Source organism: Neofelis nebulosa, chromosome 13, assembly GCF_028018385.1.
Source record: "Neofelis nebulosa isolate mNeoNeb1 chromosome 13, mNeoNeb1.pri, whole genome shotgun sequence".
NCBI classification, from domain to species: domain Eukaryota; kingdom Metazoa; phylum Chordata; class Mammalia; order Carnivora; family Felidae; genus Neofelis; species Neofelis nebulosa.
Genome location: NC_080794.1, coordinates 42,635,564 through 42,650,829, shown reverse-complemented (window position 1 = coordinate 42,650,829; position 15,266 = coordinate 42,635,564). Strand labels below are relative to the sequence as shown.

General features: G+C 44.4%; 1 protein-coding gene across 1 annotated transcript in view; it reads left to right on the top strand.

Moving 5' to 3' along the window:
• The window catches only part of POLR3A (RNA polymerase III subunit A), a 52,821-nt gene that overhangs the window by 28,747 nt on the left and 8,808 nt on the right, over positions 1 to 15,266 (top strand). Inside the window, exons 16-21 of the mRNA XM_058696807.1 lie at positions 778 to 950; positions 4,510 to 4,621; positions 6,356 to 6,474; positions 7,882 to 8,019; positions 9,840 to 10,010; positions 10,947 to 11,060. Coding sequence (XP_058552790.1) covers positions 778 to 950; positions 4,510 to 4,621; positions 6,356 to 6,474; positions 7,882 to 8,019; positions 9,840 to 10,010; positions 10,947 to 11,060 — 827 coding nt within the window. The remainder of the gene's footprint in view (positions 1 to 777; positions 951 to 4,509; positions 4,622 to 6,355; positions 6,475 to 7,881; positions 8,020 to 9,839; positions 10,011 to 10,946; positions 11,061 to 15,266) is intronic.

The window sequence follows — 15,266 nt, the reverse complement described above, 5'->3', positions numbered from 1 at the left end:
GATTCTGGGATGTGGCCAGGGAAAGGGACTAAGGAATCACAGTCATAGTATATACAGACCTCATGCCCTGCTTTACAGTCCTCCCTCGCTGTTTGCACTTAGGATCCCTCAGTCTAGAGCTCTCTAATTCCGTATACTGGGACATAAACTCTCATCTTCCACAGGAAAATACTGGTTTTCTATCAGGTTTCCTTATCTCCAACACATACGTTGTCTCTAGCATCTTCAGAAGCTGGCAGTATAGTTTCTGAGCATTTCCAGACTCATGGGTCCTCATTTCCATAGCCACTCTTAGGTATCCCTTCCCCACCCTCCTAAGCCAAGTGCCTCTCATCCACCCATTTTCTACATACGTTAGCGTTGGGATTATTGACCATGTGTAGTTCCCTCAAAGGTGGGGTTTTTCTGTGTTTGGGGAGGATTTCTGAAGAAGGAAGGGGGTGTGGGCAGAAAGGTATCTGAGATGATGTCTTAGAACAAAAAGTCAGATGGCTCACTTTCCATTGCTGACTTTGTCCAGCTGCTTTTTGGTATTTAATATTGGTCTGCTGTATATTATAGTTAGTTGGGGGGAGTGCTTGCTCCCCACTGGGTTGTAACGTCTCTGACAGGATTCAGTGAGTCTTGGTCATTTTGATGTAACTCTCTACAGACTGATACATTTTTATTTAATTGGGTCATGATATATTCTCTCAAGGTATAAACTGGTTTGTATATAGTGGGTTGACTAACATCCATGGCACTGCCTTTCTGCTCTACCTGCCGACTATTCTGCAGCAAACCGTGGATTCTCCATCGGGATTGGTGACGTCACACCTGGTCAAGGGTTGCTAAAGGCCAAGTATGAGTTGCTGAATGCTGGCTATAAAAAATGTGATGAGTACATTGAAGCCCTAAACACAGGAAAGCTGCAGCAGCAGCCTGGTTGCACCGCTGAGGAGACTCTAGAGGTGAGTCTGCTCCTTGGGTGGGTTAGCCACTTCATGCCCACAGGGCTGTGCTGCAAGCCTGAAGAGAAGGTAGCAGAAGGGAGGAGGAAGTAAAGGCAGTGCCTTTAGCCCCAGGTCAGCCCTGTGTGTCGTGTGTGTGTTCTCGTTTAACAAGGGGAGGGCCTTCAATCGGATCCTTTACATCCCTAGCAGCTTTCACGTTCTAGGTGGTGAAAACAGGGCCATCTGTTCACTTGACCACATGGGGCTGCTCTTGTTCCAGCGTCACACTTAGGCCCCTTCTGTAGCTGGTACTCACATGCTTGTGCCCTTTCTATTTCTAGCATCTTTGGAGTAGAGACTGGCAACCACAGCTCTTTAAACGGATGGTCTTTGAAGGAGCACCTAGCTGGTTCGGTGGGTAGAGCGTGCAGCTCTTGATCTCAGGGTTGTAGGTTTGAGCCCCACATTGGATATAGAGATTACTTAAAAATCAAATCTTTAAAAAAATAAAAATCAATGGATGGTCTTCAAAAGAGACTGGGGCACAGAAGAGGGAAAATTCATATCACATGCCTATCTGCTTCCCCTGTCACATTAGAAACTAGGTTAGCTGAGAACGTGCCGAGCAAGGGTCAGAATCAGAATGAGGACCAGCCTCTGGGAGCTCTGCATTCTCTCAGGCAGCCTGGGTCGGCAGTCTGACTGCACCAGGATTTCACCTGGCTTTCTTCTGTCTCCCCTGCAGCCCATGGCTCAGAGCTTTAACTCACCTAAGTGTGGAAAAATGGATAAGCAATAAGAAATTTTCTGATGACATGAATTTTTTGTGAAATAGGAAGAAAGCAGAGTTGTAGGCACCATTCACCATTAGCTCATTCTTAATCTCACTGAGTCTTTTCATTTATTTTTTTACTTTTTAAATCCCAGTTAGCTAGCATATAGTGTAGTAATGATTTCAGTCATAGAATTTAGTGATTCATCACTTACATGTAAACCCAGTGCTCATCCCAACAAGTACCCTCCTTAATGCTCATCACCCATTTAGCCCATCCCCTCACCCAATACCCCACCAGCAACCCTCAGTTTGTTCTCTGTATTTAAGTCTCTTATGGTTTGTCTCCCTCGCTCTACTTATCTTATTTTTGCTTCCCTTCGCCTATGTTTATCTGTTTTGTTTCTTAAATTACAAATGAGTGAAATCATACGATTTTTATCTTTCTCTGACTTACTTCACTTAGCATAATACACTAGAGTTCCATCCACGTTGTCGCAAATGGCAAAGATTTTATTCTTTTTGATTGCCAAGTAATTTTCCATCGTGTGTACGTATGTATGTATGTGTGTGTACATACACACACATACATACATATACACCACATCTTTATCCAGTCATCAGTCGATGGACATTTGGGCTTTCCATACTTTGACTATTGTCAGTAGTGCTGCAATAAGCATTGGGGTGCATGTGCGCCTTTGAATCAGCATTTTTGTATCCTTTGGATAAATACCTAGTAGTGCATTTGCTGGATTGTAGGGTAGTTCTGTTTTTAATTTTTTAGGAACCTCCATACTGTTTTCCAGAGCGGCTGCACCAGTTTGCATTCCCATCAACAGTGCAAAAGCAGTTCCCCTTTCTCTGCATCCTCACTAACATCTGTTGTTTCCCGAGTTGTTAATTTTAGCCATTCTGACAGGTGTGAGGTGGTATCTCATTGTGGTTTTGATTTGTATTTTCTTGATGATGAATGATGTTGAGCTTCTTTTCATGTGTCTTTTAGCTATCTGGATGTCTTCTTTGGAAAAGTGTCTATTCATTTCTTTTGCCCATTTCTTCACTGGATTATTTGTTTTTTGGTATTGAATTTGATAAGTTCTTTATAGATTTTCGATACTAACCCTTTATCTGGTATGCCATTTGGAAATAATCTTCTCCCATTCCTTCAGTTGCTTTCAGTTGCCCATTCCTTCAGTTTTGCTGATTGTTTCCTTCACTATGCAGAAGCTTTTTATCTTGATGAGGTCCCGGTAGTTCATTTTTGCTTTTGTTTACCTTGCCTTTGTCAAGTAAGAAGTTGCTGCGGCTGAGGTCTTTTGCCTGTTTTCTTCTCTAGGATTTTGATGGCTTCTTGTCTTATTTTTAGGTCTTTCATCCATTTTGAGTTTGTTTTTGTGTATGGTAAGAAAGTCGTCTGGGTTCATTCTTCTGCATGTTGCTGTCCAGTGTTCCCAACACCATTTGTTGAAGAGATTGTCTTTATTCCATTGGATATTCTTTCCTGCTTTGTTGAAGATTAGTTGGCCATACGTTTGTGGGTCCACTTCTGGGTTGTCTATTCTGTTCCATTGATCTATGTGTCTGTTTTTGTGCCAGTACCATATGATTACAGCTTTGTAATATAGTCTGAAGTCCAGAATTGTGATGCCCCCAGCTTTGGTTTTCTTTTTCAACATTACTTTTACTATTTGGGGTCTTTTCTGGTTCCATACAAATTTTAGAATTGTTTGTTCTAGCTCTGTGAAGAATGCTGGTGTTATTTTGATAGGAATTGCATTGAACATGTGGATTGCTTTGGATATTTAACAATAATAAAATAAATAAACAAAGTTTAACAATATTTGTTCTTCTGATCCATGAGCATGGAATGTTTTTCCAAAAAGAAAAATTGTCAGAATTGTCTTCTTCAGTTTCTTTCATAAGTCTCCTATAGTTTTCAACGTACAGATCTTTCACTTCTTTGGTTAGGTTTATCCCTAGGTATTTTATGGGTTTTGGTGCAATTGCAATGAGAACAAGTCCTCTTTCTGCTGCTTCATTATTGGTGTATAGAAATGCAACCAATTTCTGTAAATTGATTTTATATCCTGCGACTTTGCTGAATTCATGTTATCAGTTCTAGCAGTTTTTTGATTAATCTCTCTGAGTCTTGAGAGAGAGAGAGAAATGGATGTTCCTCACTGGCACTTACCTAGGAATTTACTTGAGACTCCAGCAGCATTTGTTTTTAGTGGAACCATGACTCGTAACTGATTTAGCACCCTCTCTGTGAGCTGAGAAAGGACACCTTGTGGATGAGCTCATGGACTAGAATATTCCTGTAGAGTCACCTTATCACACGCTTAACTTGTGAGAATTCACATGTGTGCTTGGAAAGTAAAAATAAGAGGTAAATTTTAGAATTAGCATAAACAGTTTTCCGTTACTACATACTACATGGTAGCTTCTGTTCCTAAGTGTATTTGGGCCTCTACATGTGCATGTACAGTCGATATGTATACAGACGTATTGTAGAGGATGCTATACACATGCTATATTATACTTTCTGCCTTAGGGGCCATTTAAAGGATTTTGCAAGACTTCATTACTAATCATTTTTACCTTAAACACTGATTTGGAACCTTTCCTTCCTCATGGAAGGTTAGGGTCTTTATAGATAAGGCATATTGATCTTCAAAAGCTTGAAACCCTTTCTCTATTGGAAATCTGACATCTGGCTTAAATTTTGTCAGATTTCACTAAATGTCAGGTTGAACGTTGGTAGTCAGCAGAGTCCTCATGCACCTCGCTTTTTCCCTCCAGGCTCTGATCCTGAAGGAGCTATCTGTGATCCGCGACCACGCGGGCAGTGCCTGCCTCCGGGAACTGGATAAGAGCAATAGCCCACTCACCATGGCTCTGTGCGGCTCCAAAGGTGTGCGCTCCTCCACCAACTGCCCTCATTGCATTCTCTGTATGGGCTGGCAGGTTTTCTCCCAGAAAATGCAGGAGTAATTTCAGACCGTTCATTTATAAGGGTATGTCTTGGGGCACCTGGGTGCGTCTGTTGGTTAAGCATCCGACTCTTGGTTTCAGCTGAAGTCATGATCCTCGAGGTTTATAAGTCAGAGCCCCGTGTCCGGCTCCATGCTCTTAGCACGGAGTCTGCCTGGGATTCTGTCTCTTTCCTCTCTCTCTCTACCCCTACCCATACCCCACTCGTGTCCTCTGTCTCTCTCGAAAAATAAATATATGTATATTTAATATATAAATATGTACATATTAAAATATACACATATATATATATACATATATATATGTATATATATAAAGGCATATTTTTTTTTATTAAAAAAATTTTTTTAATGTATATTTTTGAGAGAGAGGAGACACAGAATCTGAAGCAGGCTCCAGGCTCTGAGCTGTCAGCACAGAGCCCGACATGGGACTCGAACCCATGAGCCGTGAGATCATGACCTGAGCTGAAGTTGAACGCTCAACCAACTGAGCCACTCAGGTGCCCCAGGGCATATCTTTTTAAATCATATGTATAGAAAGAGACTTAATTATTTACATCTTAGACATTTAACTCCTATTTTTTTTTATTTTTTTAACGCTTATTATTGAGAGACAGAGAGACACAGAGCGTGAGCAGGGTAGGGGTAGAGAGAGGGGGAGACACAGAATCCGAAGTAGGCTCCAGGCTCTGAGCTGTTAGCACAGAGCCCGACGCAGGGCTCAAACTCACAAACTGCGAGATCATGACGTGAGCCGAAGTCGGTCGCCCAACCAACTGAGCCACCCAGGCGCCCCCCTATTTTTTTAAAATTTTTTTAACGTTTACTTAATTTTTGAGAGACAGAGCATTAGCAGGGGAGGGGCAGAGAGAGAGGGAGACACAGAATCCAAAGTAGGCTCCAGGCTCTGAGCCCACATCGGGCTCTGTGCTAACAGCTCAGAGCCTGGAGCCTGCTTCAGATTCTGTGTCTCCCTCTGTCTCTGGCCCTCCCCCGTTCGTGCTCTGTCTCTCTCTGTCTCAAAAATAAATAAATGTTAAAAAAAATAAAAATTAAAAAAACAATAAAAAATAAAAAAAGCTTTCTAAATTAATGTATTTAGTGATATGGTAAATGCTTTAATTTCATAGTTGTCTAGGACCTAAAGCGTTAAGTTTCATGGTACTGCATCGATTCAAAACCTCCATGCTTCTATTTCTGTAAATTTTTTTGGCAGAATAAAGTCCAACTTTGCTACTTCCCTCCCACCCCCTGCAGTGTTCACCTTCCTGCTCCTGGTGAGCATGCCCCCCACTTTCCCATTCCTGTGTCTTTGCTTCCCACTTTTCCACTTACTTTGGAATTTCTCCCCTCATCCCTTCTTATATCCACATTGTAATGTCCTCCAAAAGTTCGGCCTTGTGGCAGACTCTTCCCTGCAAGTCTTTCCTCCAGCCCCAAAGTGCTTACACTCCCTGCTGAGCCCTGCAGCTCTCCCTCAGCTTTTCTTCTGTTGCTGAGGGCTCCACCCTGTATTATTCTCGTTTTGGCTCTTACTGTCCCTAGACCATGAGCCTGCGCTGTCATATTCCTGTTTTATCCCACAGATCTTCTTGTGCTTCAATTAATGTGGTTCGGTAAACAAATGTTACATTCCTGACCTGTTTCCCCAGGTTCTTTCATTAACATATCACAGATGATTGCCTGTGTAGGACAGCAAGCCATCAGTGGCTCTCGAGTGCCAGATGGCTTTGAAAACAGGTCCTTGCCTCACTTTGAAAAACACTCAAAGGTAAGTAGTAGTGGTTAAGACAGAACTTTGGAGGGCAACCGTGGGGAGTCTGGAAGAGTATTGGGAGCCCTGTGCTGCCAGCGCTCCCAGAGGGGGCGTGTGTGGGCGGGCTCCTCTGGGGCCTTCCCTCTCCAACCCCTACAGAGTCGTGTGGGAGCCTTGTTAGATTTGCTGCTACCAAACTTGATCAATGCCCTCTTGTTTTCTCTCCAAGAGGGAGGATTTCAAGGTCCTTTCCAATAATCAAAATCTATAGATACCTCATGTCTGATCAATGTGTGATTATGGGAACACTGACATCAAAGTATGGGGATTTTAAAATAGTGATAATATGAACCACACTAAAACGACCAGGAAAGTCCAGATTTTCCTCTCGACTTCTCGAACTCGGTTTTTAAATGACCTCTGGGTTTCAGTGGCACTGGTGGTTTGGGCACTGGTATAAGCAGAAATAGACAAATCTGTCTGTGCTAGGCTTCTTCTGGGACTCAGGGACAGACAACTTTTAAGTCTAGGTGAGGAACTTAGAGTAGGTTTGGTCACTCAGATTCTGGATTTGGAGTCAGCTCTTATTCCCATTAAAGCACAGATACTGCAGCTGCTCTTATCCCACGGGACTGTGGGGTTTCTGTCCAGCCACCCCCCCCTCCCCCCAGGGAAACAGAACTGCTGTACTGGGAATGTGTAGGTATTTTCTGTATCATACAGTCTGAGGAACATTTTAAGGACTCTGTCCAAGATCAGAATTCAGTAGAAGTCAGGGGCGCCTGGGTGGCGCAGTCGGTTAAGCGTCCGACTTCAGCCAGGTCACGATCTCACGGTCCGTGAGTTCGAGCCCCGCGTCAGGCTCTGGGCTGATGGCTCAAGAGCCTGGAGCCTGTTTCCGATTCTGTGTCTCCCTCTCTCTCTGTCCCTCCCCCGTTCATGCTCTGTCTCTCTCTGTCCCAAAAATAAATAAAAACGTGGAAAAAAAAATATATAAAAAAAAAAAAAATAAAAATAAATAAATAAATAAAAGAATTCAGTAGAAGTCAGAGAGCCAAGTGGTCACTGGAATGGTGCCTATCTGTGCATGTCAGGCTCAGAGTTCTAAGGGAGCCTGACAAATTTAAAGGGGAGGCTGGGGGCATTCAAACTGCTTGGTCCACTTGCCTGCCACTGGCACCAGCACCAGCACCAGCACCAGCCCTGCCTGGGAGCTCACCCTCCTTGTCTCTGGGAAGGATGGTTTATGCCAAGTTCTTTCTCCTTTGAGAAAGGGTGTGTAAAGTCTGCCCCTTCATAAGCGTGCATTGGCCAGGTATTTATAGTCTAAAGGTGGGACATTTTGTGATTTGAATGAGGTTTGAAGTTGTGGACCTTGAAGGTTTTTTGTCTGGCTTTTCTTTTTTCCCTACCTCTCTTTAGCTCCCAGCTGCCAAAGGCTTTGTGGCTAATAGCTTTTATTCCGGTTTGACACCGACCGAGTTTTTCTTCCACACAATGGCTGGCCGGGAAGGTCTAGTCGACACAGCCGTAAAGACTGCTGAAACGGGATACATGCAGGTAATTTGAAGAAATGTAGGCCATTAGCGGCAGAGCAGGACAGGGTTCCGAGGATTTTGACTGCTGAGTGTTTACATATTTTGTACATGAACTGTCATGTATCGAGTCTTAGTATTTAAAAAGAATAATTGGAAAATGCGGGAGCCCTGGAAATAAACAGCATAAGAAGGTAATATGTTCACTTCATCCCTTATGCCTTAAGTGATTCAGACCAGGCCAGGGCCACACTCACCAAAGCTGTACTGAGAACGTGGACTGGAAGTGTATCCGGGGACACATTAGTGAGCCTCACTGGGCTTTTGTTTCCTAATCCATGAAGATGTGGATGACAGTACCTACATCCCAATGATTGAGAGGACTCTGCTTCTCACTTGGCAACTATTTATGTAGCCTCTTGTTTTTTAATTTCAACTGACTCCAAGAACTTACTCCGGTGCCTGCAGGAGGTCTTGGACACTTGGAGGGATGGCTCTCCATCATATGTGCAGCTCCGGGACAGTAGGCTCAGGGCGACAGGATGAAACTAGAGGGCTTCCTGTTCCCATGCTTCTCAGACCGCCATAAAAATATCCCTAATGGCAGAGAAGTAAGAACACATCCCGACTTCATTCTTCCTTATATAAGACCACAAGCAGAGGATTTCATTTCATTCCCTGATTATGATTTTCTCCTCTGTCTTCCATGACCTGTGTTTGCTTTTATATTTTTTCAATGTTCCTGTCTCCTTATAACATCAGATAAAGTCAAATCTCCCAGTTGCTGGGCTGTGAACTTGCTGTGGCTTTGAGTCCCCTTTGTCCCCACTGTGGATCCCAGTTTAAGAAGCACAGCCCTTTGCAGGCTGGGAAAGCAGAACTGATCAACCAGAGGTGTGAATAAGACAGGCAGAGCAAACAAGGTTGATGAAGGTGAGAGCAGGCTGGAGTCCATAGAAATAGCTATTTCCATAAATATGTGTGTGTCCTCATCAATACTTCCCCTTTTCATCACGTTTTGATGGGAAATTGCCCTTCAGTTTTGGAGTGTGCTGCTTTTGTCAAAAACCCAACAGACTGTGAAATGCTTTTACCACTCTTGCCAGAATGTCTTTTGACTTTATTTTTTTACTTTACCTTTTTGAAGTAGAGAGTATGACTTTCCCAGAGCACTGTGTTAACTTAGAACAAATTAGTTCTGGCACGAGGGATTTTTGTTTTGAGGTTGCCTGGAGGAAGATTTCTCTTTAATTCACTGCACCACCATCACACTGCTGGCTGGAGCGTTCTACTGGTGGACGGTTCTCCCTAAGCAGATGTGAGAAATGGCTGCTGCCTGCTGGTTCAGACACAATGCCATCCCTGTTCTCTTTTCTTCCCCCTCGGTCCCAGAAGGGGGTATGCACCTGAGATCCTCTGTAATTCATATTGAAGTCCACCCACAGGGGTCCTGGATTCAGTTGTGTTTAGAAATGTAAAGCTGTTGCATTAATTTATACCTTAGGGAGAAAGAGAGGGAAGGGGCAAAAGGGCCTAGGAAAACAGTTAGTGTTTACAGAATCCTTTGGGGGTGATGGGCCTTAAATTACATGTATTCAAAAACACACTAAAGCACTCGAGGTTGGGCGTATTCTGAATCCCACTGCACAGGCTTACGGGTCACTTCTGGGCTTGCTGTTCCAAAGGGCCAGGGGACTCTTTTTTAAGGGATTTCTAATAAAATATTTTAAATGATGAAAGTGCTGGTAACCTTGAAAGTTAGCGTTGCAGATCTCATCCCCTGCACACGTGACTGGCCTTCTCAAAGCAGCTGAGCGTTTATTTCCTCTCCTCCTTTTCCTTCAGAGAAGGCTTGTCAAGTCCCTTGAAGATCTTTGCTCACAATACGATCTGACAGTCCGAAGCTCTACGGGTGATATTATCCAGTTCATTTACGGGGGAGATGGCTTGGATCCTGCAGCTATGGAGGGAAAAGATGAACCTTTAGAGTTCAGAAGGGTTCTGGACAACATCAAAGTAAGATTTAGCATTATATCTGGGGTTAGTGTGTTTCCAAGGACGTGTGTTTACAATGGAGGCATCCTTTGGAGTATCACACACAGTTAATGCTCGAGTTATATCTATCCAGCCACCGGTAGTATTTTTCGTCTTGTGTTACTCTGCATAATTTCCCCAAATTTGAAGGAAAAATATTTTTTCAATTTCAAAGTCTAGTATTGGTAGTAATCCAATGCCAACAGAAGAGGGCTTTGGTTTCTATCTAGTGAAGCATGTTACCGGCCAGTGTTAAAAGTCGTGGGTGTTGAGAAGCAAGCTTTAAGCTTTTACTAAAGCACATGCTTTAACTAGGGATATATTTTAAAAAACCTTTTTGAAAGGTAGTTTGACAATACTAATCTGAATTTATATGTGGGTGTCTTTTGACCCAGCAATTCCACTTATAGGAATTTGCCCAACAGAAATGACTTAAATGTACCAAGAATGTTTTTCTGGCACCTTTTGCCCATATATTAGGGTAATATGCAGCCTTTAAAACTTTGGGGGACTCCCGTGAGCATTGGGGTAGGGGAGTAGTTTCACTCCTGAAATGTTTGGGGTTTTTTTTAATTTTTTTTGTTGATTTTTTTTGTTGATTTTTTATTTTTTTATTTTTTTAAAAAAACAGCAATATATAATTTCAATGCAAATCTGGGATGGGGTGAAGGTTGAGAAGTAATGGAACGGTACCCACTGAATCACTCACACTCACTCTTTATGTGAGATGGAGTGGGTTTATCCTGTCTTCAGAATATAAAATATGCTTTGAAAGAAAAAAAATCATAGATTGGTGAGAAAAAAATCATGCTCACTCTGAGAAAAGTCATTTTGTCTCTTGTAAATTCTTTCATTTAATCCTGCCCCCACCCTCAGTCACCCCCATACACATCACACTATTTCCTTTTGATACTTGAGGCAGTCTTCCCGTGTCAGAGCGAGCCTGCGCTGAGTAAAAACGAGCTGGTCCTGACCACGGAATCAATCATGAAGAAGACAGAGTTCCTCTGCTGTCAGGACAGCTTCCTGCAGGTGAGCTCTGTACTGGCGGGAGCACCCAGCTTGGCCATCAGCAAGAGATTGTTGCCCAGTGCCGGCAGATGGTTTTTATAAGCGAGGGGTGAGGGCTGTGGGGTGGAGTGTGTTAAAAGTGTTTTCTTTGTTAAAAATTTCAGGAATGGCCCAGGCAAACTCTCAGCAGCCGACATGAAGAATTTGTGTCATGTCCTTCTTAGTGTCTGTCTCTCACGCAGGTGTCACCCTGCTAGAAGAAAAATACTTCCTTTAGAGAACTATTGTTTTTTGTTGTGGTTCTTGTTTTTTAACCTTGTCCCCTATCAACCCCTTTACCTGCTGTCTCATCTTGCCGACCAGCTCTTCCCACAGTCATTGCGAATCCTGGTAATTTAAGACTTCATTTTTTTTTTTAATTTTTATGTTTATTTATTTTTGAGAGATAGACAGAGCATGAGCAGGGGAGGGGCAGAGAGAGAGGGAGACATAGAATCCGAATAGGCTCCAGGCTCTGAGCTGTCAGCACTGAGCCCGACTTGGGGTTCGAACTCACAAATCGTGAGATCATGACCTGAGCTGAAGTCAGAAGCTTAACCAACTGAGCTACCCAAGACTTCCATTTTTAAGTAATCTCTACACCCAACGCAAGGCTTGAACCCACACCCTGGATGTCAAGAGTCTCACGCTCTACTGCCTTAACCAGCCAGACACACCTGGTGGTGGTGGTGGTGGTATAAATTGCTCTTCCTGTTACCATAGTGTGGATCAGTAGTTCATGGAGTCAGCCAGCCTCCTTTTTCCAGAGAGCTGTTACCTTGATAACCTCTTAGGGCTTTGTTAGTTTATTGTTTTTTTGTTTTTTTTAATTTCACTGACCTGCTGGAGCAGCTCCTTCCTGTTTATTATCACGGTTATGATCAAAAGCAGAGGGATACAGAAGCCAGTAAATGGTTGCCTTTGTGTGCCAATGGGTGATTCAAATGCAGCACAAAATTGGCAGGAATCTGTCCCTTTCAGTATATCAAAAATGACAACAGTCATGTGAAACTGAAAGAGTATTTTAGTCAGGTATGCCCTTGATTCTTTCTTTTCCTATGTTGAGGTGTGAAAGGCAAAAAAGAGACTTCCAGATTTCAATAAGTTTAAATCCAGAGTATGGTTGGGCTGGGTGCCTTTGTTTGTGGTTTTTCCCAAATTTTCATTTTTTTTTTTTAACAAATTAGAATTGTGATTTGGTGTTTACGCATGATTATATTATATTCACCTATTTACTATTCTGTTTATCCTCAAAGACCTTAACTGAGACAGGCTATGAGAAGTACAACGAGGTAACGTGCTGAGCATGCTGGGAGTGCTAAGCTTAAGGGGTGAACTTGGCAGCAGTCTGGCTGTTTGCCCGCCCCGGCGAGCTTCCGCCTCACTCCCGGCACAATCGGCTTCCCTGCTCATCACTCTGGCTCCCTTCTTGCCTTTTGCAGGGTTTTACGGGTGCCTCCCTGACCAGGAGTGTGTGCATATTCAGTGAGCACTCCTAGCCCTCAATATGTCACATGCCCTGCAGATCCCGGGGACACCCAGATGACTGTGTCCTTGCCCTCTGCGGGCTGACGGTCTAATGAGCTCAGGTCCAAAATCCACTGGCCGGAACCCGATTTATATGAGGCCACGGAGGCCACTCCTGAGTGGCACAGAGCCCTGGCCGCCCCAGAGGCTGCTGCCGGTGCCCACAGTTGTGCTGCGGAGGGTGTGAAGACGTAACTGCCGCTTAACCGTGTGTTTAATTGCTTGCCAGTTGCCGTGTTGTGAGTTCTCTTTTAGTATGCATGGGTTCATTCAGTTGAGTTCTTAGTAGCTTATTTCAGTTTTCATTTCTACAAAATGAGCCTTTTTTTTTTTTAAACCTAACTTTCAGAATATCTGCCCTAACTTTTGTGTAAGGAAAGTCATTCCTTTCAGCAAAGCCACTGGAAGCAATGTCCGTTTGGGTGGTAGCTGAAAGACTCATCTCCAGTGCCTAAGCTGAGCAATGGTTGTAGGTGTGTGTTCTTTTACTCCTTCTGCGTGCAGAGTTCCTCACAGGTGAAAATCCACGGGTCTGCTCAGCCTTGGGCTCTCCTCCGGTTTCTCTGTGCTGGCAGGTGGGGCAGCCTTTAACAGCTGGCGCGAGATGACCACACCTGGACCGAGAGGCCTTTCAGGAACTCTCCCTGAGGGCACACAAGCACAGCTAGACGAGTAGGCTGGGGGAGGAAATCACCAACGTGAGAGAGGCTCTTAACGCTGAATGGCGTAGCAGGAAGACGAGGCCGTAGCACGTACTCGTGCCTTTGCACGCTCCTGCCGTCAAGCAGAGCCACGCCAGGAGAGACGGTTCCACTGCCCTCTCTGGTCTGGTTCCCTGCTCTGGTTTGCAGGAGCTGACTGTCTAAAAGTGTAGTCTCAAACTCCCAGTTAGTGAGTAAATCTGGAGAGCTTTTTAAAGAGTTACTTAAAATTTTTTTAAGTTCTTATAAATTGATAAAAGTCCTCTCTGAGTAGAATGACGAAGGGGCACAGTACCCCTCGTGTATTCCACGCTTGGTCAAGGAGAAGGAAGAGAGTTGGCGCACAGGAGCAGTCGTCATGAGGAAGCTGCATTCGTGAACGGGGGGCAGCCAGAGGGCAGTGGATCTCTGGTAGCCCCTTGGTTAGCTGGGCTCCCAGTGGGCAGAGGTGGCACTGCAGAAACCGTTGGCCCAGGACCAGTCTTCAGAGAAAGCATCTGACTTCAGGGACAGGCCTGTTACCTTGGCCAAGCCCATGACCTCCCAGAGCCCCTCAGGGCCCTCCACTCTAGCCTGTTAGGGTTAATGCCATACCACCTCACGGGAAGGTCTCAACCCCTGGGCAGCTGCTGACCGAGAAGGGCCCATGAGCCATGGACTGTGTGGATATAACCTAAGGCTATTTAAACATAACAACAGTAAGTGTTAGGGGTTTTTTGCTTTCAGAAAAGATAGTAAGAAATCGCCAGGTGGTCTGTGGGAAGCTAAAGAGATTAATTTTTGCAAGGTTATGATAAAACTGGGCTCTAGTAAGTGTTAAGCTCTCTGTGGGTGCCCATAGGATTTTATCTTTGCAAAAGTAGGCTTCTGGTTCCATCTGCTTTAAAATATTTGTTTCAGACAAAACATTAGACATTTTCAGCTATGTGATATAGACTGAGTAGACTTTGGGTAGGGCATACTGGTCTCTCCTTAGGGTCCCTCAGCCCGCCTTATAATCAAGAAACAAGACTTCTTGAAGCTTTGCGGCCACCGCAATATGCAGTCCACCCTCGGGCTGTCCATGTGTGTGGGTCTGTCCTCTGCCAGCCACACAGAGCAGCTGGGTGCCTGCACTGACATTCAAGAGTGACATTTAAGCTCACTGCCACCGTTACTTGTCCACGATCAGTGAGGGAAATTACATTTCTAGGAGGGCTGCTGAGGGAAGTGCAGTCTGTCTTCTCTCCCATATTCTCAAAAACGCCCTGGATCAAACTAGAGCAGCTAATCAGCCCCCATGCCTGCATCGCAGCAGCCTCTAAAGGATGGCTGCTGCATGGCGTGTGCCATCAACTCACCTGGGACCTGCCCTAAGAGTCAGCACTTGACGTGTGAGCGTCTGGGAGCCAGACTTTGGTGGGTGTAGCTCACTAAAACTCACCACCCCTCTGTAAGTCCTCCTTGAGTGCTGGCCAGTCCTGCTTCCAGGAGTAACTACAGGGTGGATTTATTTCAGAGATACACCATAAATTGCAGAACAGATGGGTCTTCCCCTTTGAACGGTTGCCAGAAAAGTTAGGCCTGTGGCCAATAGCCCTGCCCTATGCCTCCTCCACATGATGTCCTTGTCGCCTTCTTCCTTGCTCCATGTAGATCTCATCCAGGGCTTTGAGTACTATTCTGAAATACAGAGGGGACAACAAATACACAGATGTTTCATTTCCAACTTTGCTTTCCAGGAATCCTTACAAAGTCCTAATTGTTGGGAAGGGAAAGTGACCCCGGGTGGGGGAGATGCAGAGGTGAGGGTCAGAGAGAGAAAGAGAGGCAGGGATTTGGGAGTGTTTTCTTTGAAATGAAGGCAGGCTGAAACCACGTGTTTGTGATATATATACAGCATCTACAAAGCTATGCGTTAGCTGCTACTTAAATTGATCATAAGTTCAGAAGAAAGCCTCAGAGTGAGTCTGCTTAGAGA